The 27904-nt window shown below is 36.7% G+C and overlaps 1 protein-coding gene across 3 annotated transcripts in view; it reads right to left on the minus strand.

The window, feature by feature from the left end:
• The window catches only part of qsm (Zona pelucida superfamily protein qsm), an 87986-nt gene continuing 60082 nt past the window's right edge, over positions 1-27904 (minus strand). For 2 of the 3 annotated variants that reach the window (XM_074116469.1, XM_074116468.1), the window contains exons 3-9: positions 9350-9451; positions 8122-8225; positions 6838-6977; positions 5087-5317; positions 4472-4619; positions 4204-4348; positions 1-3447 (exon numbers count right to left, since the gene is read on the minus strand). In XM_074116469.1, coding sequence (XP_073972570.1) covers positions 3200-3447; positions 4204-4348; positions 4472-4619; positions 5087-5317; positions 6838-6977; positions 8122-8225; positions 9350-9451 — 1118 coding nt within the window. In that variant the 3' untranslated portion in view covers positions 1-3199. Of the gene's footprint in view, positions 3448-4166; positions 4349-4471; positions 4620-5086; positions 5318-6837; positions 6978-8121; positions 8226-9349; positions 9452-27904 lie in introns of all 3 variants that reach the window. The other variant, XM_074116470.1, reaches the window with a different exon arrangement.

The raw sequence follows: 27904 nt of genomic DNA on the forward strand, positions 1-27904 counted from the left end.
TTGTTTTTTGTGTTTAAGGTTAGGTGTTATTATTGTTATTAATTTACAAAAACAAAAGTAGACCAGAAAAATATAAAGCAAAATAAAGTATTTAGGCCACTTGTGGACTAGTACACAGAGTAATTTCAGAAGAACGTGTTATGTTGGAAAATGATTCTACTATCTGATTTGATTAACTAAATCAATTTCACAACAGTTAAGGAGGTTTTCAAATATTTACAAACCACAAAAAGCGGGCACTTATTATCTAGGAACAAGGTTATTTCTCTTGTCTTCTCTAATTAATAGCAGAAATTTATTATATTTTTCTCATTTTAAGGAAATTTAATATAAAACTTCATTACAGGTTAGTAAAAAGAAAATACTAATTACAAAACAACAAAATGTCAATTAATTGTCTTTAAGAGAAAAAATAAGTTAAAAATTATTTTAACTTCTTTCAAAGAAGGAAACGCTAGATTTTTTTAGATTTAAGATTCATAGATTTCGATTTTCTGCAACCTTATCGCAATGTTGTGCCAGTGCTGACATGTTTCTCTGAATGTCATGAATTGGAAGAAACTCTAATGAATTGTATAGCAATCAGAAGGATCTATAGTGCTATAGGAGGCGGTGAATGAAAGCTAAATTAATAGACTTACCAGAGGATATCATGATTGTTCAGAGTATTACTTAAACCCAAGTTTTGCTGGGGAAAAAACAGCTACGAGAAAGAGTTTAGATGAGCGGAACAAGAAGGGCTCACTTTAGAGGGAGATTCGCAAGCTTTGCAACCAGTGAGCGTTTCTCAGTGGACAAAGAATGGTCGGCATCCGAAGGGCATGGGTTGGAATAACTCTGCACAAGAACTATTGTGAGAATTTAGTAATTATAAAATAAGTAGAGGGTATATAAATATTACTGTACGGAGATAAGTTCTAGTGTAGGAAGAGATCCCAGAGAAGGGGATCGAGGTTAGAGCCTGCAACAACTTCCCAGAGGAAATTCAAGCAACTGGAAAGTGTGACCAGTTTAAGTTCGGCAAGTGCTCTCTAAGAGTGAGACCTCTGATGGCTAAGCCGCATCAACGCTCAGATCGAAATTGATGTAGAACTACCCTGGTAAGCTTGGCAGACACAACGCAGTTATCCACTTTATGCGGCCGGAATTCTGTGTCCATTCACTTAAAAACAGAATTTCTCCTAAATCGCAATGGGAAGGTTGAATGTTAGAAAACTGCAGAATTACCCTGATCGGTGATCTTGCGGCTCCGTCTAGCAAAGAACAGCTTATTAATGGCTTGTCAGAAACTGCCACTGCCAGGTTCTCTTGCCCGAAAGATCACCTTCCCTGGACTCCCAAGTCCAACCAAACGAACAAGAGGTTGCAGAAATGAAAAAGAAAGAAGTTGCTTCATCATATGAGAATCATCTTAAACATTCTCATTTAGTTAAATTGACAAACGATATTTATTTACATAGAAATAATGTTTTCCCCTAATATATTTTTATTTATTGTTTCTTTACACACAAAGTCAAAATACTCTCACTAAATAGAAAAATACATAGAATTTTAGTTACGGTAGATACATTGCTCCAGCTACCTTCACCTGCTGGCCACCACTTTCTAGTACTCCGTATGCAAAACTCAATTTTCCTCTTCTGTAAATTTCTTTCTCCCTAATAATAATTATAGTTTTGATTATTTTAGAAAATATTTCTGATTCCCATTCAACACAGAAACTGATAAAATCAATAAAAACCAATCTTTATACAAAAAAAATTAAGAGTTGCATTTCGGAGTGTAAGAAAGGAAACAAAATTACAATTTAATTATCTTGCAAAAACAAAATAGATATTATTATTTTTGTTTACATTGCTTCAAAAAGAAAATAACATCAGATGAAACGGTAAATTTTAGAAGTATTTAATTCGGAAAACTCTTTCTCGCTAAAAAGGCAGTTTCAGCGGTATTTTTTTTTCAATTCAAAGCGCAATTCTATAGTTTCTTAAATTGGCTAAATCGATTTTAATAATAAATATAGCTGAGTAGGTAACGACAAATTCAAGCCATCCTTCTGATGGTCAAAGCAATTCACAGAATAACAGTTTTCCCCCTTATGTGAATTGTCCCAAATGTCGAGCAGAAAAGAAAACAAAAAATTGTCTACATCTTGGAATGTTTAATTTAACTCTGTGCTGAGTAAATTTAACCAAGAATTCCAAATTGTCGGTTTTCATTTAGATTGATTTAATATCAATCTGGACAGATCGCACTGCAATCGCTGGCATCTGGAGACCATAGAGGTATTTCGTAAAAACAATTTGTTAGATATACTGGAGTTTGTAAAAGGGTTAGTTTCTTTCTCACTACTAATGAATAAAGGGTCATTGCAACAAACCTCTTTGTAGGGTAGGGTTGATGATTAATCTAGAGCCCCTGTTTTAGAATGTGGCAGTGGTGGAAATGACCCTGTACCCAGCGACTGCGGCTGCGTCAAGGAGCTACCATGTGAATCTCGTAACGAAGGAAGGCTTTATTTAATGGATCTTAAGCGGATGGTACAATAAGCCCCTTTGGCTGCCCTGGGAAACAGAACTCGTCTCGAGTTCCAACAAGCAAAGCTTTCTCGAAACCGGAGACACATTCTCTAGCCGCTGAAACTGCCATAATAGCTATTTCCAAATTTAATAATAAAAAAAAAAACCTAAATTCATCGAAGCTGACAAAATACACACTCATGGCCGCTACTTCAGCCAATAAAAGATCCAGATTATACTTTTATGTCCCGGAAATACATGGTAAAATTCCAATCCGTTTATACAACAAAAACGTGACAAAAACCACGCAAACAGTCAGTCTCTCTTTCCTTCGCTTCCATACAACATATATTTTAAAAATTACACAATCACAGTTACTTTAACACACTAATACAAATTAAAACACAAAATTAAAAGAAACTGTTACGGCAATTAAGGACAAAACAAAAATGTAAAATGGCTAATTATTGTTGTTTTTTTAAAGAAGTATATTTACAATAAAATTTTATTTGAATTAGTTAACTCTGCACCATTTTAGTTTGGTTTATTTGAAATTAATTCAGTAAGATGGTTATTTAAATGAGGCGCTAGTCCAAGATTCTGTTAATTTCTATTTTGTTTTAAATGTTAAGCTTTTTACTGTTTAAGAAAAAATAAAAAAGTAGAAAAATGAATAATCTCTACAAACTAAAATTAAAAAAAGCGATCAAAATGGTGGCTAAGGAAACGATCAGGCTGCTGTGGTAAGTCTGCGATGATGAGTTTCGTTCTTCAATCAAGGTGTAGACCAGATCTTCACGTAGTTCCTCTTCTGCGGCCATTTTCGCGTTTTCTTTGTCATGGTGTTCATCAACTTCTCTCACTGTGCCTGTACCATTGTTGATGGTTTCTAGTGTTTGTAATGGATCCGCACCAAGGTCTAGTTTCACTTTAAACGAATGAAAACAATGTTTAAATATTATATTTATCTATTTATATCAAATCTGTTCTGCATCATCCTACATGGAAACAAAATCTCTGATGTAAACTTCTCGAGTTGTTCATTCATAGGCACAGTCTACCCTCCTCAATATGTCCAAAACGAATGCTCCCCAGAACAATTATTCAAAATAAAAACTTTTGATATAAATACCAAGTTTTGAGGAAATCATTTTTCGCACTAAAATAAAAGCCATAGCAACTGACCAATCCACTGCGTATTGTGGTATTTCCTTCAACCACAGAATTTAGTCAAGACATTTACCAGCTATTTATAAAAAAACTCAGAGAACCGTACAGCAGATTGCAATGAAAGAATCCCTTTAATCGCATTGTCCTGGGGAAATCAATCAAATGAAAGTGCACAAGTGCAACGAGATTAGACAGTTTAAAGGAAATTCCAAAGAAGGAAATAATCCACTCAATAGAATGGTACTTCTGGTGGTGGAATGCCCACCAAAACTCGGAATTGTAGCCACCCATTTCTTCCTTCTTAAAAGGGTTCAAAACCGTAAACATTACGTTCAAGAGGTCCTTAAAAAAGAATCCGAGCGACATATTGAAGAAATCTCCTAAGTACAAATATTTACTCTTATATAACTCACACAGACTAAAATAAAGCGGACATTAATCTACTAATTTTGTTGGTCTTAAAAACAGATTGCTTACAATTAGAAATGAAGTTGTCGATAAGTGTATGACGCACCTTTGTCTAATAGTTTGTCGCCTTTATAGTCAACCTTGATGAACGATGTTATAGACACCTCAAACACTTTATTCGGATCTGGTGGCATTTCCGGGATTTCCCTCTTCTTTCTGCCGTAGCCCATCTGTCCATTACTGCATTCAATCTAAACAATCAGCCAATTAATGGAGGATTCGAAGAAGTAAAATGTTCTCCTTAATATTTCTCCTCTATTACTTCCTTGAGACAATGGATAAAAATCAATAAAATAGCAATATAATTTACTAACCCCGCGACATTTATCCAAGCAGACGTTGACCGTTCCCTTAAATTGGACATAAGTTGAATCTGGGAATTTAAATGCTCTGAATTTGGCAGTCAGAAAATCTCCGTCCACTGTGTTGAAATTTTCAAACAAGTAAGGATCGACTGAGCACCTGAAATATTAAAAAGATGAACTATAATAATAATAATAATAATAATAATAATAATAATAATAATAGTAATATAGGGAAGGGATTAGCTATGAGGTTAGCATACTGGACTCCCACGCGGAGGTCCCGGGTTCGAATCCAGCAGCTGACCCTTAGATTTTCTCTTCCTAGGAGCTTCTTACAGCTCACTGTCCGGTGATGGACAGTGTTGTCTGTAACGAGAGAACACTGTCCGGAGGCCGGCAGTGCACTGGAAAAAGCTCCGGGCGCAATAACCTCAGCTGTTGATGCGCCATAAAAAAAAAAATAATAATAATAGCAATAATAATAATAATATATTGTATTGCAGATGAGATTGATGTAGATAAGCCACGAAAAGGAGATTCAGTAGCTATTAATTCATAGGCACGAGCGGGACTATAGTGAAGGCTGAACCAACCAGTAAAGAGAATTTAGATTCCTTAAATTACCCGTTGAAGATAATCGTCTCCTCTTGAGCTTTAGTATCGCTGACTTGCATGTAGCTGACCAGCAAGCCGTACACTGGCGCCGAAGTCTTGTCCAAGTAGATCTCCATCTGCAGCGGCGTACCAGGATTTACGTTCAGTTCACCGGATACTAGTTTACCGGCTTGTCGCACACCAACTTGCAGTTTTGGCTGGGGAGCTACCTCCGTCAGTGATGACGTTATGTCTAGATCGCTATAAACATCACAATAGAAATGATAATTATGAACACAATGAAGAGGACTATGATAATAGTGCACTTCGATCGGAAGGCCACGGTCGGGTTGGCTTCCTTATAAGGTTACAATTTAGTGTAACACACGGTCGATAGCAACTCAAATGTTTGGAGAAACTCTAGGAGTACGAACCTTGAGAATTTAAGGAAGAGAAAGTCGTGTGAGTCATACCAGATCTCTTTATTTCTATGCAGTTATTGTTTACATACTGCAACCATGACAGACTGTATCATCGACGCGTTAACTAGCGATTCTTCCCACGCAGTCTTTTCACATACGTAAAACAACGGGTCTAATCCCCTTTCCTTAAAGAAAGACTAATGCCATAGAAAAAAATAAAAAAATAAAAAATTACTGAACTCTTGTCTGCAGGAAGTCTGAGAGAGGAAAACGTGACACACCGTGTAAATAACAAAATGACTGACCATTAAAAATAATATCTACAAAAAAGATATAGATTTGTTCGAATCTACAGTTAGTCGCGTTAGACCGTCCGCACATGAGGAAGCTGTAAGCTTCTAAATTAGTAACTTACTAAAGTGGAGAATCTGCCAACATAACCAACAGTGGAGATACTCATAGACTAACCTCTCTAATCGCAGTTCACTTAATTAAGTTTTCTAAAACTTGGAATGTTTACTGCTTCACTGCAATAAAAAGATACAGTCACAGGAAAATGACGTCACATTTCCTCTAGAACTAAAATCGATTATTTCGAAACTGCAGGTTCAGTCACCAATCGATTTGTGTTTATTGAACGCGCATGCTCGATCCATTTACTGGTTTGAATTTGTATTTGTATTTTGGTTCTGATAGTACACTTTTAGGTTACTTTGTGCATGCCTTAAACTGTTAGTCGGAGAAGACTTTATCAATTTGTAGCTCTTGCCTATATGTGATCCTACTCCATCATCACCCCTCGTTCTCAGCTTCTATGAATTTTATCCGCTTGAAATGTTTGGAATAAAAGCTCTCTTAGAATGTACGGTGCAGTTATATACAAAATGATAATACTTTTTGATAATAAAATTGAAAATCTAGTAGATAATTTACCACTTCCGGCCCAAATCTTCAAAGCTGTGATAATGCTACACAAAGATTTCTCTCCCCACCCCGGGCATGCAGGAAGAGGCTTTTGTATCGTTACTGATGGCGTTGCAATCGCTAATTTGCGATATGAAACCTTTGGCACTTCAGGACCGCAAGAGACAATGCGCAAATCGATTAATAGGAAAACCAAAGGCGTTTGAAAAAAAGGATTTTTTCAAACTAATTGCTGCAAGGGATTGACACAATAAGCCTCTTTCATACCAGAACCCCGGTCTAATGTAACCTAAATCTGTGATATTAGCTTCATCTAAAAATACTTTGATTTCCTTAAGATTAGATCTACCATTTGAAAGGAGATCAGAAGGGTTGCTTATGCTTGCAAACTTACGAGAATCTTCCAGAAACTAATTTACCAATAAGGAAACTCACATGGGCTCTTGGAATCCAGCTGGCAGTACATTCCTCTTGACGATAGTGTGGTTGCCCGTCTGCAGACACTTCACCTGCAGCACATGTTTCTCGTTGTCTCCACTCTCCAGGATGATTCTGTGGTAATAGGCGGTCAGATTCTGAGAACAAAACAGCCAAAGAAATTATTATTAACGTAGCAAGTTACCTGTAAATATAACTGTTATGGATTCAGCGTGTTCTTCTGGAGGGGCTAGACGAGGAAAAGCATTAGAGAGGAGAATCAGCTGTCTCGCCAAGCCCAAGTCATTATTTCTGCGACTGAGGGGTGTAACGAAGCGGAAGTTCAGGGTCTGAATTACACCAGACTGACCAACATGTTTCTCTAGTGATCTTAATTCGCCACATCCTTTGGACAAACTGTAGCAAATCCATCAAGGCGAAGTATCCAGCTCATCTTCAGCAAATAAAACAACAGACGTACAGTAAAATACTCCACCATGTTTATTTTGACAGTTTATTGGCCAAGGGCAAAGTATGACATTAATGTTGCAATGCAATTAAGCCAGTATCTTTCATATAATTAAGATCGACGTTAAAAATAATTAATTTATCCGTTTTTAGAAAGAATCTGTGGACTATTGCTAGAAAAATTAGAGATATGATAAGAATTATCTTCAATATTACCTAGTAATGGCTATACATTTCGTCCTCACTTTGTGACGCATATATTCAAGCCCGATATGGCACAGCGATTCCAGTCAAAGATTAGAACCCTTATAAGCTTCCATTGGCTGTTATACCTGCTAGCGGTCCCACCGTTACTGGATTCGGTTCTTGACCCAAACCTGGCCAGGTATCCATGCCGACTTGTAGAGCAGAATGGCTCATACAACACCACTTCAAGGCAAAGTTAACACTTTTCACAACATAGGCGTAATCCGAGATGTACTATATATACTAGAGCCTCTGGAGGGGACTGAAAGCCCCAAAAAACTGAGAAAAATATATGTTTTTTAAATCATTTACTAAGAAGATAGTAACTAGAGCAGTGGTTGTTGAACAACTTGAATTAAAAGTGATTGACATATGTAATATTATGCAGACTTGCTAGATTGTTGAAACAATCTCCCTGAGCATAAAGATGCAGTCAGATACTTTCTCCAACTCACTGCAGTTTTTCACGTCTCTCAATAACATGACCTAAATTGTTTTATTAACATAAATGAAAAGTTAACGCATTTACTACTCAAATTTTCTGCCGCTAGGCGCGCTAGCGTACAAAACTTGATGGCAAACACTTACATTTGACTTTTGAATCATCCTGGTAACACCACACTGGTAGAAATTGGTCAGCGACAGTTTGAAGACGGCTTGATGATCTACCAAGGTTGGTTGACAGGCCACATCTGCAAAAAGATTAATAACATCAGTGGAAGTCGCTGATTCTTGTTTCTCTTTATGCATCGAAATTCACAAGGATGCCTCAAATGATTTTCTCAAATTTCCTTCTCAAGAAAGTTCCTTCAAACAAGGAATGTTTACCAGACAGAAGTTCCGTTCACTGGCTGATCAATTGACTTTTCAACTTTTAACTAATCGCTGTCCTTTCATAGAACTTTATAGCAATGAAATAAATCAAATGGTAAAGATTTATTATCAATATTTAGCAGAATTAATCTGACATAATTGTACTGCAAGTCTGAACTTGCATAAAACATTCTTTTATTCTGAAATCATGGACACGATTCCCATTAAATAAATAAAGGGTTTACATATCTGTAGCCGGTGCAATAAGATAGTTAGACAAATTTTATTACGTTAATTATACTTTCTTATGGGCATGTAATAACATACGTCATACGTGATCATCCTCTCCTGTAATAAACAGAGGGGCATCCTCCTGCACTAACACACGGACAAACAAAATTTATGGCTAACTATGGCGCAGTGAACACGCAGCTACATGTGCTCGCTAACGGTGTTTAACCAATGTAAACAATCCTCGATTTCCGGCTGAACGCTGTCTCATGTCTACTCCCACATAGCCTGACATAGATACAAGTAATCTCCCTTCTCTAGCTGTTTAACTATTGTAATCTTTAAGTGATCACAACAACTGGGCAGTTAACGCTTATGAGAGATTCTCTTATTACAATGCTCAAGGCACTAACATGCATGTTATTAGTAAGTAGACGTGTTCAAGAAGCTGCTGGATAACCATCAAGGCTGGTCCTAGCCAGAGCTCATCGAGCGCCAAGAGTACGGTTTGCTGAACAAGACTGTTAAGACGAGACAAGGAGTCTACCTGCAGTCTACAGATGAGCGTGAGCCATTGAAGCCCAGGATATCACTACAAAGGTCCCCTTCAACGACTGTTCATAGAGGGAAGCTGTTACATTAATTCTGTCAGAAGGTGTGCTTAAATAGCCCACGTTATCTCTTATCTCTTACCTTATTCTCTTAAATGAGAACTTAATTGTTTGAATCCTTATTCAGATAATAATAATGAAGTAATTACATATCCAGTTACCTGTAAAGTATTTCAGACCCTCCAGGTAGATATTATTGATGTCATCAGTCCGCCGGATCTCCACTATCATGGAATCACGGTTGCACCTGACTTTGTGTTGCACTGTGAACAGAAATGAAATAGAATTAATCTATCAGTCAATCATATAGCTAAAATATTAACCAAACAGGCTAATACAAATTAAAATTTAATAAACGAACGAATGAATATTGTATTTTCTTAACACGAATAAATGTAAGACAGAAGTAGTTTGGTAAGTAGAGTTACTTCACCGCGCCCGTACGCTGACAGTTCGGAGCACCAGTCTGCTGCTTCACATTGACACATGGCACAGCATTACCAACTTGTTTTTACTCGACCAATGTATTTTACGGATTTACTGACTGCTCAGTTGGTAGTTGGTAGTTCCGCACCACATTTGTTACAAAGTTTTGTATAACCATGGTACTATATTCAATCGCTGTGTACGGATCTGGAAACAGATTATCATCTCCAGAACCTCCTCTCCTCATTTTGTCCGATTCAAATGTTAAACTAAAACCGTCAACTTGAAGTATTAAAACTGTCCGGTAGGACAGTTGTATAAGGGTTGACCATCAAAAACTGCACGAAAAAGTGTAACGTTGAAAAACACCCAACTTTGACAATTTTTTTCTATTTTTCTATAAAAGATAAAATTCCCAAATTTTCTTTATAATATAGGGCAAATCCTCCTTTATAACTGTAATTTTTTTGCAACCACCCAGATCTAATAGGTTTCGAGAAAAAAGTTGCCGAAAATGAGCAAAAACGGCTTTTTCAAAAAATGTTCTTGTTCTTGTTCTTCTTCTTCTTCTTGTTGTTGTTCTTGTTGTTACCTTTTTTGTAAACAACGTAGCGCCTAAACGCGTGAACCGATTTTCATGAATGAGGTGTCATTCGATTCGGAATTTTATGTAGATGTGCCTTTTGGGGGTCTCGGCCCTGTACATTGAATGGGAGAGGAGTTAGCCCCCTTTATGTAAGGCCCCCTCCAAAATTATTATTACTAATTACTCTGTAAATCTTGGCCCGATTTTGATAAAATTTGGTAGGATGATAGGGTTAGGGCTCCCCTACCTAACAATAAAGCGACGATCTGCTCTTACACTTGTTAAGGGGAAGTATAGCAATCGTTTCAAATTATCGACACGTGAACCGATTTTCATGAATGAAGTGTCATTCGAATCGAAATTTTGTACAGATTTGTACTTTAAAAGTCTCGACGCTATGCCTCATAAGGAGGAAAGTTTGCCCCACCCAAATAAGGCCCTTTCTAAAACTGTTATTACCAATATTTCTACAAAGCTTAGTCCGATTTTGATAAAATTTAGCACGAAGTGATTAAAGCTCCTCTACGTGGCTGTGAAGTGCCATCATGCTCTTACACCTACTAAGAGGAAGTACTGCAATCGTTAAAATTATCAATGAGTGAACCGATTTACATCAATGAATTGTCGTTCGATTCAAAATCTTTGCCTTTTAGGGAGAAGTACTGTAATCGCAGTTTATTTTTCTTGCTCCTCTTAAAAGGAAGTACTGAAATCGCAGTTTAATTTTGCTATTTACGTACAAATACCTTCCTATTTTATTCAAAACGCTTTCTCAAAAAAATGGTTATTGAGGATGGTTTGGGGACCGCAACTATAATCATTCTTTAAAAAGATCTCTCCAGTGGTAGTTACGGTTCCGATTTAACACCTTATCAGGTTATAATGATAGAATTGCTTATTCCAAATTTTAAAAAATCTGTAAAGCAGACGTAACTTTGCAAATAGACAAAAAGGAAAATCTATCCAAAAGGTACAAAAATCTCCTTAACAAAAACTTACAGTTTTAAAAGTTAAGTACAAGGGTTGATTAAACGCCAAAAGGTACACAAATCAGCAGTTCCCAACATTTCATTAATACTTCATTGATATAATTTAAGTAATTTTACTGCATTAACTTTTCCTTCACATTTTTTAGAATTTATTAGATGTCACAGACCCTTATGCTGGCCAGTTCATTCATAATATTTTTTTATTATAATTATGATAAAATGAGTGATGAATTATTCTGAGTAGTCACATATACATGCATGTTAAAGTAGAAAAAAACAAAGTTAGAGTCGGCCACTTTTTAAATTTCAATCACGGAGGATTCAAAACAATATTTCAGTCTTAAATTCGTCTTACCGAAATATTCGTGAGCACAAATAACATACATTTAATAACAAGTAGATTATTCAACAATATTTACTCATTTCTCAATTGTAATTTAATTTAGTCCCCCTAATTTTACTTATGGTAAAATACTGGAATGATTAGCTGTCCTAAAAATATGCATATCTTTATTTTCTTTATTTTATATTACATATATATAACATTGTGGGAAGAACACCTAGATTGAGAATGTAATTGAAGAAAACTATATTATTTGCGATAAAGCCAGATTATTTATTACTTATTATTACAAACGTTTGACTACAACATAAAATAACAATTACTTTAATCGAAGAATGAACTTAAACCAATGATATTTATTTAAAAATAAAAATAAATGCATAAAATCATTGATGTAAAAAAAGTTTATGAATTTTTTAGCCTCTTATTTTTTTAATATTTTTTATAACGTTTTCTTTTTCACCTGTGATTAATAGTTTGATTATTATAGATAAATAGATATTACAGTCAATCTAAGTTAAATGGTGTGCTACTTGAGTAAATATTTTGTAGACGAAAATGGCCAGCATAAGGGTCTGTGACATCTAATAAATTCTAAAAAATGTGAAGGAAAAGTTAATGCAGTAAAATTACTTAAATTATATCAATGAAGTATTAATGAAATGTTGGGAACTGCTGATTTGTGTACCTTTTGGCGTTTAATCAACCCTTATACTTAACTTTTAAAACTGTAAGTTTTTGTTAAGGATTACTGAAGGTAGTTAGTTGGTTTGCACTAAAAATCAGTTTAATATGGTAAACATGTTTCGCAGATTACATTAACTGATCACTTGTAAGAGGAGGCTGCCACATTAGAAGATCTTTTTTTTATCTAATTGCAAAATCAAAGCTCACTGAGTAGAAAATTAAGAATTTGTCCATCACAAAAGAAGCAGTCTGAAGCTTCTTGCTTGGGACCTCAACACATGATTATACATTTAAAACAGAAATAGTCAGTAGTTCTAAGCTCTAAGAAAATGCTTATAAAGGTTAGAAAATAAAAGCCAGATGATTTTTTTTAACCTATGTATAAAACGACGACAAAAGTGAAAGTATCTAATGATTCAGTTCAGGGACAAAAATATCCAACTTTAAAAGTGAATTCCAATAATCAGCGGTCTGCATCTAAAGTAAACAAACCGAATTGAGTATTTCTGTCCACAAGGCTAATCAGTAACATTCACGGAAACCATTTAAAAATCACAATATAAACAATACGGTATCGGCAGTATATAACCACGATTTTATTAACAGGTTGTGCTGTAATCTCAGGCACAGAGAATTTTATTTAACTTCACGTATTAGGTTGGCAACTCTGAAACATAAATTATTGTAACATTTAGCCAGCAACGATTGTAAAATGTCAAGGAAATCTAGTCAAGTATTTAGTTCTTTGTTACATTCATTTAGCCAATCAGTTGCACTTTTACTTAATATTTTCAAAGTTGATATTGATAAGTTTATCATAATTTTGGGGTATTATTATTGTATTTATTTGTATTACTGACACGACTATAATTCGACTTTGCTAAGGAAACTAGCACTTTCAGAATGGTATGAATTTGAAAAACAAGATTTGTTTACGTAACTTTATCACAAATTTTGAAGTTTTGAATTTACTAGCAAATGAGGTTATTTATAATTGAATGCAAATAAAAGCGGGATTTTGAGTCGTGCAAAGAGTACCAGCATTATCCAGCTAACGATTCTAGTCTAGATTGTTGAACAAAGGGCGTTTTGTGTGACCCTTAAATAGTGTATCTACTTGTTGTAAAAGTGTGTCTCGAATCATTGATATAAGTGGACAAATTGCATGTAGTAGGGTTGCCAACTCTATAAAGTTCCAAAACAGGACACCCTAAATAAATTAGGTACATTCAGGGCCGTCGACAGGATTTTGGGACCCGGGAATGTATATCATTCGTTTTCCTTTTATTTTATTTTTTTTATTTTTTATTTATTTATTTGCAACTGTACAAAAATATACATTTAGCAAAAGTGCGAAAATACTAATAACATTCGATTGTGCCACTGAGCTGGCTCAGTACCACAACCAGGATGATAGGATGAGAGAAACCAGCCAGCGCTGGAACTCTCTAGGAACTTATTGGGGGTTTAGGAGGCAATGAGGTCACGTGGCCAACGCCGTTTTAGACGACGTGGAGGATTGTCAGGATGGGACGATGTGGATAGTGATTGAGCCAGAGGATTTGGGTGATCAGAGAGTTTGCTGTGGAAATTTAGGAATCGGGTGTGGATTAACTCATTTACGTAGGGAATATTGAGATCATGATGGAGGGTGCGGTTGGAGACATAGAATGGTGCGTTAACGATTCGGCGGAGGACTTTAGACTGGAAAGACTGGATAGGTTGGATGTTGGATGGTTTGGCGGAGCCCCACAATTCTGCTCTAAATGTCCATATTGGTCGTAATAGTGTTTTGTAAAGTGTAAGTTTGTTTTGTACGTTCATGGAGGATTTCGGTCCAAGGAGTCTCCTTAGTAGTCCGTAGCGTCTGTTCAGTTCTTGTCTTTTAAGTCTTGAGTGAGTGTTCCAGGTTAGACGGCTATCTAGGTAGAGCCCCAGATAACGATCCTGTGTGGAAGTCGGTAGGTCAGTATTGTTAATAGTTAGTGGAGGGCAGGTCTGTCTTCGTAATGTGAATGTCACCTGTATACATTTGGTAGTGTTAAGTTTAATCCTCCATGTTCGGCACCAAGCTTCTATGAGCTCAAGGTGTTCTTGGACAATGTTAGAGACTTGAAGAGGATCAGGGTGGGAAGATAGTATGGCGGTGTCATCAGCGTAGGTTGTGATTAGGGTTTGGGGATGGGTAGGGATGTCAGCAGTATAGATGGTGTATAGGATTGGTCCAAGTATGCTGCCCTGTGGCACGCCAGCGTGTATTGCATGAAGATCAGAGACCTCTCCACCGCATCTCACTCTGAAACAGCGATCGTTAAGGTAGGATTGCAGGAGTAGGTAAAAAGGAGTGGGGAGGAATTTTTTAAGTTTAAATAGTAGTCCTGGGTGCCAAACTCTGTCAAAAGCCTGGGCCACGTCGAGGAAGACACCCAGGCAGTACTTCTTTTGTTCTAGAGCCGAGGAAATAGTTCCTTTTATTTAGGTGTACACATGCAGAGACTCCGGCTCAGGGCCCCGGGCAAAAGTCCCCTCTCCCCCTGTCTGTAATCTGGCCTGGGTACATTTATATCTTACATACTTATTCATGAAAAGTTCATCGTTACATCAATAACCTGTTGACCTATTCAGTTCAGTTAGAACAGAAAAACAACACGCCAAATGAAGAAGTCTCGGAAATCAGAACTTAAATCAAAAATACAATAAAATAAATTAGATTTGTGTGAACAATATCTGAAAAAAGGACAAAAAGCGTCCTTTCCTAATTTAAGAAAGGACAAGGACAACCAGTTGTTAAAAAAGGGCTGTCCTTTCCAAAAAAGGGCAGTTGGCAACCCTACATGTAGCTTAGTTCTGTATCAAATACGATAAAAAGGCTTCGCAAGTTGGTTGTTTTTCCAACTGGTGGCGTTTCCCCAGAGATATCGTATCGTTTTTACACTTCTTATTTTACCTTTACAGTCTGCACTACATTGTTTAGTACCTTCTTCTGTTCACTATTCGTTTTCTTTTCATTTTTAATTTTATGTTGCGTATTTTATTGATTGCTGACGTTTTATGATAGTGGGCGTAAAATGATACTGCCAAAATGCTGCGTCAGTCAATCAGTTTGGATTACGGAATGATGCCATGTAACACTAAGAAGATAGATGGCTTTAATATATTTTTAATACAATTTAGCCTTATTAGGCTGACATTGCTGTCTGCTGATGGTGCCTTTGAAGTAAGGCAACCTTTCCATGTCAAACAGCAAATAGAATGGCTTCCTCAATCTACAGTATAATCACTTACAGTTGTTCGCTGTCTGCAAAATGCAGCAAATGTGTAATTAACACACTTTTCGATTGGTTACTGAATTGCGTTCAGGTTACAATGAACCTTCTTACATTGTTTTTTTTTTTACACACAAAAGATGTAAATATTTCCAAATTGGTTTTATTTCTAAGCGTTTCTCATTCTAGATTGCGTCATCCGACTGAGAATCCTCAGTGTAAACAGACAATTGTGCACGCTCCATTGCAGATTCACTATAGCCAGAATTCAAACTCTTTTCACAAAAGAGCTACTAAAAAGTTGGGAGGGAAAAAAAACAACAAAATCTTTAGAACTGTGCTGCTCAAGCGCTCCGTTCAATAAACTAACCGTAGCATATGGGGAGTGAGGGAGGTTTCACATTTATAGGTTATTCCACATTCTGTTCTCGTACCTCGATGAATTTCCAGTGTTTTTTTTGTTTTTAATATTTTTCTCCTCTTTTTAATATGCTCAGTTTTTTTTGTGGCTTTATTACGCTTTAAACAGGTGTATTGAAAACGTTTTCCTATGTGGCCACGTTGGCGAGGAAGATCCTGAGATCTGAAGGAGAATACTTTAACTTTTTCCACAGTTTAATGTGTTTTTCATTGAAGATTTCTTATGAAATCTACAATTAGGCTTGCCTGCGCTTGATGGGAATCTTAAAAGCGAAGGCGCATCGCATCACCGGAACTAAAACAAAAACTGCTACCAACACACACACACGAACTTCTCTCATCTTCCTGCTCACAAATTTCATTCAGACGTTTCACAATTCTTACAACTTTAGAAAGAATCAATCCACCCCCACACTTACAGGAAGTAACCGTAATCGAATTTCCGGCAAGAACTTTTCCAGTAAAAGTTATAGTGTGTGCCAAAGAGCGCGCCAAGTTCAGTACAAATCTTTGGCGCGAATCCATTTGGTGATGTGATGAACTTCCGGTTAAGATATTTTATTCGTTAGTTTACCGTCATTATTGTAAAGTTTCAGCTTCTTGCAATTTCCTGTTTCTGAGATACAAGTACGCACTCACATCAGTTTCTCGAAACCCTTTATAGAGTCAGGAGACTTGCTATCCGGCAAAAACTGGATGTAGAAAACGTAGCATACTTTGTCTTGCCTAAAGATAAACAGGAAGTCATGTCAGTGTGCACACAAGATTGTTTGGCTCAGTTGTTGCGGAAATTCCCGGACAATGTTTAGTTCCTCTAACACTAGAAGATAAGTTTTGTGGCGGAAAAATCAGCAGGTTGTGCAACCAATTTGCATACAATGGAAATGAGGAAGGTGTTAACTACAAGATACAGGAAAAGTTCTCTCTTTTTCTACTGACGTCTCTCTGTTCTAAGCACAAAATGGAGAATAGATTTCTTGGAGTTTCTACTAAGTTCTGGTGTACGCAGAATCGTCGCATTTGCATTGAATACGTAAACAACGCTGGAAGTGTTGGTATCTACCGGTTAAGAGTAGAACTAGGCGACAGAGAGCGGTAGTGTCGTACCTCCTTCAAGGTTATAGCTAAATACAATCGCTTAGGCCTTGGGCACACAGAAAGCGGTCTGTCGCGGCAGGCAACGATCTCCGACCGAGGCGGTCAGGCGGTCTAGTTGTATTACACAATGTTGCATCATCTCTGTCAAATAGAACGCGGTCTACCACCTCGGGCTGGTGTTTGTGGCAACGACAAGCGATCTGGTTGTACAAAACTACAGATTGACCGCCTTGATACCTAGTAATACGAAATAAAGATTTCAATGTTAAGAAACATCATTACCCATTTTTTATTTCATTCTCGCGAAGAAGAACCATCTTTTTTACTTTGCAAAACTAAGAGCAGAAGGAGTTGTTCTTCCTCCGAGCTCATACTCAATATATAAAAATTAAAACAAATAACAAAATAATTTCGCTGCCCGCCGCGAATGCTGGCTTTCTGTGTGCCCAAGGCCTAATGCTACAAGAAATACAATGTTTTAAAGATAACTAACAAATAACAGTAAATCTTAAAAAAATCTTATACCACCTACAGTTTTCTTCATAGTGATAAAAAGCTTCGCAAGTTGGTTGTTTTTCCAACTGGCGATTTTTTTGGCCAAATACCAAAGAAAGGAAGGAAGATTGAAAATCTCATAGTAATTATTACACTAACATCACTAAATGTAATGAAGAATCAAAAAAGTTAACGAAATATTTTCCTGAAGTAAAAGAAAGTAAAATCTAGATCATTGAATGAAAGTGAAAGAGCGCCATTTTATGTACTGGATAACTGTGCTTTTATTGGTGAGGGAGTGGCTTACGGTGTCTCTACGTCATCAGCTACAGTCCGCCTACTTCACACATCCCGTCCGCCAATGAGATTAGCGAATCGTTTTTGGTAATTATTTCTAGGAAAAATACTAGTTAAATTTTTTTTACTAATTTTTCCCATAGGTATTTGATAAATTATCGAATAATGCAATAAAAATTGATACTTCTAATGTAATGCAGAATCAATGATTCTTATCTCTAGTCATGTTCATAGTGCGTACCACCCACTAGACACTCACTGATAGTTTGATTATAATTATTACACTTAATATGAGCGCACGATGGCGAGGGTCAAAGCCGGAAGGGCCAGTGCCATAAAGTGGGCAAACAAAAGACACCGAGATAACTCCTGCAGATGAAGATGGAGAAAAATTGATGCTGAAGAGATGAATATGTAATGTAATGGATACAGCTACATATTAACTAATAGCTGTAATTCTGTAATACCTTTAATACAAAAAAACGCACTACTACTTCTCAAGAAGAAAGGTACCAAACTGGACGCTCTATCAAGGATATCGCGTCCTGTGTGACCCATATCGCAGACCGCCGCGACGACCGCTGGATCGCTGCCAGCCGCGACTGACCGCTTTCTGTGTGCCCAAGGCCTTATTCACTAGGGCGATCTGTTTACATGTGGCGCTATCTCAACAATCTCCGCTCTGATAACCTTCATTTTCTCTAACCCTTTGAAAGAAGAAGTTTTGCAATCGAGTAGATGATATTCCTTATGGAGTCTTCATTGGATTTAGAATATCATCCCTTCTGAGTGGTTTCAGAAATCTAGCTACACTAACTGTAATTATTCTTACTTTCTTCGACTAGGTAAGTTTGCAGATTCTCGATTTTAGGATTGCGCCGAAAGTATACGTTTTAAATGCCCTTGAGTATTAAAAAAGTGGATTTTTAGTAAATTGGTTTGTGCGTGTCGTATCCGCCACAGTTCATACAGGAAAAATTGCTTAATAATATTGGAAGTTCCAATTCTGTATTACGTTTAGGCGCTAAAATAGAGGGTGCCACAGTAGGCGCTAACCCAGATGACGCCACAATAATGTTTCGTTCAAAATCAGTCTAATGGAAACTACAAAATCGATTTTTAAAGATTTTCTCAAAAGCGGCTTTCACTGTATTGTATCCTTTGTTAACATGTTGATCTATAAATTTGATTTCGAATATTTTGGAAAAATTGGATCAGGGAGAGGCCCTTCAGGGGAAGGAAGGCTTCCCTCTTAAATCGATAGTGCCCTCTCTTTCCACGCGCCAAATTGCAACACTGATCCCTTTTTTTATGCCATCATGATTATACTTAAATATTATTTTCTTCCAAATCCGATTGCACCCGCCGATTATATATTATTTATCACGATCTCATATGCGCTCGTGATACAAAAAGGTTGAGAACCCCTTCTCTAGTCCATGGATTGATTGGTCGAGAACGGCTACTAGAATTCTCCGTAAATATTATATGTTTACATACACGCACAGATTTATAGCTTTTCCTTTTATAATATTTCTTAAATTTTATTTTTTTTTCGTGGAAACTGATTTTAGAAGGTTTTCCTAGACGGAAATGTTTAAGCTTCTCTTTAACGTGCCTTTTCAATCAATGTACGGTTATACCACCAGTATAAGATAGAAGAAACTAACATCGTGCTCTACGTAAAATAAAACGAAGTAGAAATGGCAAGGGTCATTGACGGAGGTAGCACACGACTTACTACTAGAGGGACATTGATAAAAACCTTTCACGGTGAGATGGACATGTGGGTCAGCGATGGACAGATTCGCCCACCAAGTCGAGCAAGCAGAAGTTGCCCACCCGGTGACGACCTCACGTCGCGTCACACTTCGGTTCGGCCGTTTAGCCACCAAGATGTGATGGAAGACATCACAAGAAGAGCGGCTGTTATCGCTTCTCCTGTAAACCTTTCTTTCTTTGTTTTCCTCTGGCTCAAGATGGAGTTTGGGGACTCCTGATCGTTCTCTCTATTCATCGCTAATCGGTTTGTGTTGACCTGAAAATTTGTGCCTTTTTTGGTTTATACAAATAATTTCCACCATCGTCCACTATATTATGGTGCTTTTTTACACCATTTGATTTTGTAACGGTAGCCACGGAAGATAAGCCCAACTCAGAGATTTCCCCCCAAACTCTTTAAAATCAATTTTTATAGGAAATAATCGGGCGTGGAAACTTGCACTCTAATTTCTTTCAGGAACTAAATCAAACGTTTCTTATTAAAATAAACTAATTCTTAATGAATATGTATTTTTTTTGTTGTTTTTAAATAAGATAAACATCTACCGGAAGAGCTTTACATGGTTCCCTGATCACGCTAACATAGATCACTGCTTGCGCACAAAGTTGGCACCACTGAATGATATAAGGTCTGCAGAACACAATGGGTAGTAAATGCGAGTGATGGAAGATTGCCTTAGTTCATCAACAGTTCAAGGGTTTTGTGGTAATTTACAAGTCTGGAGATTGCACAAGTCGTGATAATTATGTTACAATTCTAACTTACAATATTTCTACAAGCTAAAAGGTATGAATGGACCTGCAGAAGTGGGCATAGTGTGGATAATGGGGTTCCATTATCCTTGGGGCTCTGCCGCCAAAAAGAGGTCTGAGTTTATTGTATCGACTGGGTTATTGTTATAATATAGTGGAGGCTGTATTATATTACGAAGAGTGAAAGTATTATATAGGCACATCCTTCTATTTATTTCTATTCTCAAGATGTGGTCAGGATTAGAAGGAAGGATAGTAGTGCCATCAGCACACGTTAAGAGGATGCCTGCACCATATACAGCAGACAGCCTAGAATACTCCCTTGCGGGACACCCATTTCCGCTTCAGGCTCCAGCCGTTACCTGGAAACTAATCAGAGAGGTAGTAGAGCCTCGGCAGTTGTCAGAATCTTAACATATAAAATTGCACTCAGTACGTCCAGCTTGGCGATTTTCTTGGCAATTGGACCCCCCTGGTGGGAACAAATGGAAATGGAAAGCTTCCAGAGAATGGTTAGACTACTTCACTTTGGGTCTTAAGGACCGATAAGATTAAATAGCCGAGACCAAGCCTTGGAGTCTAACGTTACGCCACTCAAATTACAGCTGAATGCAATTTAAGACAATTCTAACATCCGCAGTTCTTCAGCTAAAGACAACACTCTCATTAGATATTAAGAGCATTATTTTTATGTATTTATTTTTTTCAAAAAAGACGCGTCAACATCCGAAGTCATTGGCGGCTGTGGAGTTTTCTTCAGTGCAGTGCTGACCTCAGTCAGCTGTGAGGCAGAGGGCAGACAGCTGGGTTTGAGCCATGGAGATCAGGAATGCAGGTACTGACCTCTAAACCTCTTCCTTCCTTAGTTCTAATAATCAAGCGATGATGTCTTTGTTCCGACGTCATCACTTTCTGTGACAAGTGAAAGTTGATGTAAAAAGAAGAATCTCATAATCATGTCTCGTTATGTAATTTATGATGAACTAGTTTGCTTAGTAACAGCTAAGGTAACCTCCTACCTGGTTACCAACATACTCCTCCTTTATCTCATTAGTACAAATTGGACATTTCTCTATAAAAAAAAAACTATCAACATTATTAACTATTTCTAACTAGTTAAAATAGTTGCATATTGGTAGGGATTTTTATGAAAATAAAAAGTGGGTTTATAGTTCGCGGCTAGCGGAACATGGCGAACTACTACGTGTCCATATTTGAACTACTCCGGTTGTCACCATGTTCGATGGAGCTGATCGATTAACCAGCTGGCTACGAATGCCTGGACACACAGTTCTGGTGGTAAAACGTTATTTATAGAGTGCGTGGCCAAACATATCTTACCATTTCATGCTCTTTTTTTTTCCGTTTCCGTTTCAGTTTATTTCTTTTCAACCAGCGGTAAAAACCACATTTACAGCTTGGTCTCTTATTAAGACAACTGGTCCGTTTATCCATCTCATTACTGTTATTTATTCAAATTTTCTCACGTGTAACCTTCATTAACCTTACTCCGTAACCTGAACACTCAAAAAATAAATATAATACGAATCTGGGCCCCAGCCACTCTGGAATTAATGGCAACAGTATTGCTGGCATGGCAGCAGCAAGGGAAGCATCTAGAATGGAAGCGTCTAAGACGTTTACTGATGTGATTTGACAATACAAAGAAGGTTATCTGCCAAAGGTGACCAAACGTACTCAAAAAATGTCAAAATATTTAGTAAGAATTCCAAATTGATTTGTAAGACACTTTTTGACAAATGTCTTCGCAAACAAAAATCTGTTTATCTAAATTACTAATTTGTAACCATGACTTTTCATTTACCTTCCAATATAACCTTTTTCTCTCTCTTTTAACACGTAATAATCCCTTTTTTGTTTCACTTTTCTCCTCCATACAGCCCAGACCTGTTATTAGGTCAGCTGATTGCTCCGCTGCAGATTTCCCGCTTCACCATTGGCTAACGCACCATTAAATTATACAGCTTTAGAGCGCACACTTACACTTTATTTTTGTATTCTTTCAGTTTGATGTCGATGATTTACAATTTTATGCAATCGACTAAATTGTAGCTTGCATGATTTTTAGGATAGTACAAGTAAAAGCTGAGCAAATTTTTTCTTAAAAGCGAAACTAACCCAAGAAATAATATGTTATACTTGAGGGAAGTTTGTCAGGATTCCGCTGGGCTATTATCAAACTCTAGACTGCGTTAGTTTAAGAGAAAATCGATGTCAATGTTTCGATTACTCCGCGATCTCAAAAAGTTCAACTGTTAGTATCTCGTTAATCCAGCGTTTCCCAACCTTTATTGGCTCACCGTACCACTTGGTAGTCATGCTAAATTGTACCACTTCCTAAAAATGATTGATTTCGTGAACTTTGTTGTTCCGAGAGTGTTATTTTATTATTATTATCTTTATTTGTACAGAGATACAAATTGTATCTGTTACAAAGGAGTTCAAGTTCATGTTCACTTTATAAACTTTGTCAAGTGTAAGATCTTAGTTTTAAAACTTTTTTTAAATAATTAAAAATTGCGTACATATTTTTCTCTTCAAAATTATTAATTAATTTACGAAGTTCTTCTTTAGGATTATTATATTTGTGCCCAAACCTTCTAAATTAATATCTTTTAAGCATTCCAACTACCTGTAAGTACCAATTAAATTTAATGTTGCTTGGATAGAGCTTACTCGTTACAATCAGTCCCTTTAAGCAGATTTCTTCATAGTTATCATTCAAGTTCTGTCACATGATAATTCTATTAAATTTTCTTTATCTTTTATTGATAATGATGTAGCTTTTCCTAAATTTTCTTTATAGACGGGGTTTGAAATCCAATTATCACTTGTGTTTTCGGGTTTTGGGAAAATACTCCATGAAAGACAATTTTAATCCTATTAAATGTGTTATTATATTTTCTCGTATATCTTGAGACAGACTAACCTTTTACTGTACATATTAACAACTTTACAGTATAATATTATTAATTAAAATAATTTGTATGTATTTTAGGAAAAAAACGTTTTAATATTTTTATTATTTAATTTTTTTTATGTCCGCCATTATTGATTATTTTTCGCCTACCACCAACCAGCAACTCGCGTACCACCAACCAGCAACTCGCGTACCAGCAACTCGCATACCACAGGTTGGGAAACGCTGCGTTAAGTAATCATACGATAATAATTAAATTTTGCCTATTTACACACTATCGTATTCTCTATAATTATAGCAAATTTCAACATTGACAGTGCAGTAGTTTCTTTAAGAACCTAGTTTGTCAATTTAGCTTTGCGGGACCTGTAAATAATTTGCACTATAGTTGGGTTAATGTTTGTATTTTAGAATGAAAAGGTTACACTAAACACATGTTCTTTACAGACATATTGAGTGGTTGGAGTGATCAGCTGGGTTAGTAATTACCTTCAGAGTAACAGTAGTGGTTGGGTCTATTTTATTGAGTATATCTAATTTTTTTTTCTTTTACTTGTAGTCTTGTACTTAATGGCGGCACTTTTCAGTCTTACGACACTCGGTAGCGGCCAGGAATGACAAAAAGGATAGAGAAATGAAGGGTAAAGAAACGACGCAAGAAGAAAAGTAAAAGTGAAAGAAGGAATAGCTGAAGTTCATAAGGAGCTGGAGAGTGTCTGGGTAAGCAGGCCCCGACTCTGGACGGTAAGCACGCCAAGCAAGTTGGGTGCTTACTGTTGTGTCCACCTTTCCTGCTTACATTACCATATTCAGTGCTGCCAACCTAGCGCGACTAATCATCCCTATTTATTACACGCCCGGCGCACTGTTCTGCACTCCTAGCTTCACTGACGCTCGCCTTTCAGACGTATTTAATCCAAACTAGGCTGTTAATGATCTTTAATTATTCTCCACTTTAGTGAGAATGCCGCAAAAGTTAAAAAAAAAAAAAAAAACAGAAACGAAAGAATGCGAGCAAAAACTGCATAGACATGACGTTCTGAGCTGTACTTTGATACTTTATTAGAATTGATTAGAAAACTGGTGATCGTTGCAAATATAATTGCAACATCCCACAGAATTGATTGGCAAATGTAGTTAAATAATAAATATCATCCGGCCACTTGGGAATAGGTTCTTTGAATTTACCGAAGTCCTAATTGTCTGGGCAGATGCCAATCAACTTGGCCATAGTTCAATCGCTTTTTGAAGGCACTGGATTCAAGCCCAGCTGTCGGTGTAAAGGCTTCAACCAATAGTTTTGATTTTATCTTTTTGTTCGGTTTCGGATTTTCACCCATCGTCAGTGGTTACTTGTCTGTCACCAACTGCTCTTTTAGAGCTCATTTCACGCTTTAACTTTTCTACCGCAATGTTCGCTACTGTTGCACACTTTTAATTTTGCTTAACTACAGAATATTCTTGTCTTTGAATGGGCGATAAATATTGACTCATTTGGTACGACGACTCTGACGATATTGATGCCTGTGGCATTTCTTATCCTATCTCACTCTCGGCAACACGAATTATAACGAGCACTGCCGGAAATTCTACGACTGATTTTCCACACTGATCTTTACTTCCGGTTTCATGATGGAACTCTTTTCCGCTTCTGTGTATGTCTTTACATGCCCAATTTGATTTACATGCTCTTTAACTTTAGAAGTTGCAAAATAGTGGGGCTTCTTAAAGCATTTGGCCTGCCTACTCCTTACAATTTTACGTTTTAGACAAATAACTTAAAGTTGGAAGAAGCCTATTATCTATTCAATAAAAATACAGAAAGAAATTAACCTAAAGCCAATGAAATGAAAAGTTCAATACAAACGTAGACTGAGGGTCAAACTGCGGCTTCACTTGGAACACGACAAGAGATCGGACTTATTAGGAAGGCTAACTACGACGTACTTTCCCATCTTTACAGATATCTCCAATATGATGACTGGCCTTCTCATACTTGGTCCATTAGTTTATAGTATAATTTTAAGGAAATTATAGGCAAAGGTTGGCTATACTGTCTGTGTTGGAAATTATTCCAATCACGTCTTGCGCCAAGTGGTCATGGGTAATATTTCTTGAAGCTGTAGCTGTTTAATGATGGTCTACTAATTTGTTTGGTTTAACTATAGCGTCATAAATTCTTTCAATTTATTGCAATTATTAGCGAACATAAAAATGGAAGTTGAAAAAGAAATCTGGTCCGAACAGGAAACGACTGTTTCTTGACGCCAATTTTCATTAAACTTTAATTTTCATCATTTATTTACAATCAGCATGTTCAATCATGAAGTTAATGGAGAACTAGACCCAAAATTAGTGGAGAAGTTCTCCAGTGGGAACACTCCAGACTCACTCTCTTCAGGTAGAGTCTGGACGATTGATTTTGAAGAAGAGAATTCTCGTGTTACTGTAGATTAAAGTAGAGTTTCTTCACTTTGAGCAGGCCAGTAGATTTACCGAATGGTTAAAGGTATGGAATAGCCCATATTTGGGTGACTAATGCAGGAAGTGATTCTTTCCTTGTGCGAGCAAAATATCCTTACATTAGCAGAAGGCGATATTGAGACCGCAGGTAAGAAATCACTTCCGTAACGAGATGCGAAGGATGCTTCCACGTTGTTTTCTGTTAAATCCCAGATTTAGGATAGCTCTTTCCCGTATTGAGAGGACCATAAACCGAGAACTTTCTGCCTAAGAACTACAGAAATTACTTTTGCACCTCTTACGACAAGATGGAGAAGAAAGAGGAAGATCAGATGTAATTAATTAGAAAATATAACTCTTGAAAAAGTTTCATATTTACAGAGACTAATCGAGATGGTCAGCCAGTCTGACGAGACGCCATATTAATGGATACGTGATGGACGGAAATCGTGAGCACTTTCAGGACATCTGATGATATCATCGCCAAGATGGTCTATTGTCTTTTATATACAGAGATGATATAACGTTTTTAAAATAACGTTCTTAATTCTTGGCCTTCCCCATTTGGGCACCATTATATAGGGATTTTTTTAATAAATAATGTTTACTTTCTGCTACCATTTGTAAAAGGAAGTAGTGTAATCTTGCAAGTTTTCGATTCTAAGCAATTTGCCAATTCGTTTGTGTGCTTCGTGTTTTGTAATTTTAACAATATTAATTTAATTCTCTTTCGGTTTCGCACTGCTAAAGGAGAGTTCCGAAAATAAAAGCGAATAGAACTAGATCAATAGTAATTAATATATACGAAAAACTTTTCCGCCCATTAAATTATTAAACAATAAAATATGAGACACCAAAACTATCGATAGTTTATCGAATATAATGAAATTGAAGTAATTGCCTATTGCCTATTTTTTCAGGCGGGCTCTATACTTCCAACTACCAAATTAGATGACGTGGACGGATCCGGAAGCACATTACTCTACTAAAAACATTTCTTTCTAACAAATAAAAACTAGCCACACGCGGGATTCGAACTGCTGATCTCCCACTACTTACAAATCCACTCTTCATAACCATTACACCAGCACCCTGTCCCCCTAGTATTATAAGTACAGTAACGAATCCTATTTTAGGGCAGAATGTCACTCAGAAGTGTGGGAGAGATACGGCAGTTTGTTCACACAGATCGCTGTCCAATCAGCAGAACGGATCTCCGGGCGTCATAAACTTGAATACACATATGTGCGCGCGCATACAGTTATGTTTTTTCTTTTTTATATACCAAACTGTTGTAATCCTAGACATAATCTTCAGGTCGAGGAGTACCCATTATACAGAACCAATAGTCGCACTCTACCATACAACCCTCGGTCCATAGTCGCCCGTCCACTATAACGGGTAAAACTAAATTATTGCGACTTGAACATCTGTTCTTTTTTATTTAAGAAAATAAACTGTCATGAACAGCTGTTTTTACATTCGATTTCACTTTTTTAAGAAGAAATATTTACAATCGTTACAAAATAATCGATTTCTAGTTTCGATAGGTGGCGCCACAGTAGCCGTGCAATTAGTTGAAAACAGTTGGTACTTTATGAACATTTTTTGTTAATTTTTAATGAGTAGAATAAGAAATTTAGCCATGTTTAATTTTATTTAACAACATATTATGACAAAATCTGATGGCCTTCGAAAGTTATTTAGTCATCAGTGCAGAATTAGAAATAAATTAGTGTTTACTTAAATACATACATGCAAATAATAACCTATCTTTACATAACCTTCTAGTCACTCCTTTAAGTAATTACTTTTTCTATTATCATCTGTTTGGAGATTTGTACGGCATATTTATTTTTAATATAGTGTGTAAAAAAAAAAAAAAAACAGCCGAATGATTCATACACTACGAGCCGTGTGTAAAGTTCATTACTACCGGATATCTGGCGATTCTGGTGGCATATGAATTATCTATTGTTTATGAACATATGTTTTTCCATCAGTGACATCGTTGTTCCAACAATGTAGTCATCAATTCTATTACTTTTTTATTTTTGTTTTTCTGGCCTTATTTATACATTCATTTAGTTATTTCTTATTCTAAGGAAACGTGTAAGTACTGAAATTTACGTCAGATTATTTGTTTACGCTTTGTTAATGATTCTGGGAA

Source organism: Rhodnius prolixus, unplaced genomic scaffold (genome assembly GCF_049639745.1).
Source record: "Rhodnius prolixus isolate KJV_2025 unplaced genomic scaffold, Rpr scaffold_13, whole genome shotgun sequence".
In the NCBI taxonomy this organism is placed as follows: Eukaryota; Metazoa; Arthropoda; class Insecta; order Hemiptera; family Reduviidae; genus Rhodnius; species Rhodnius prolixus.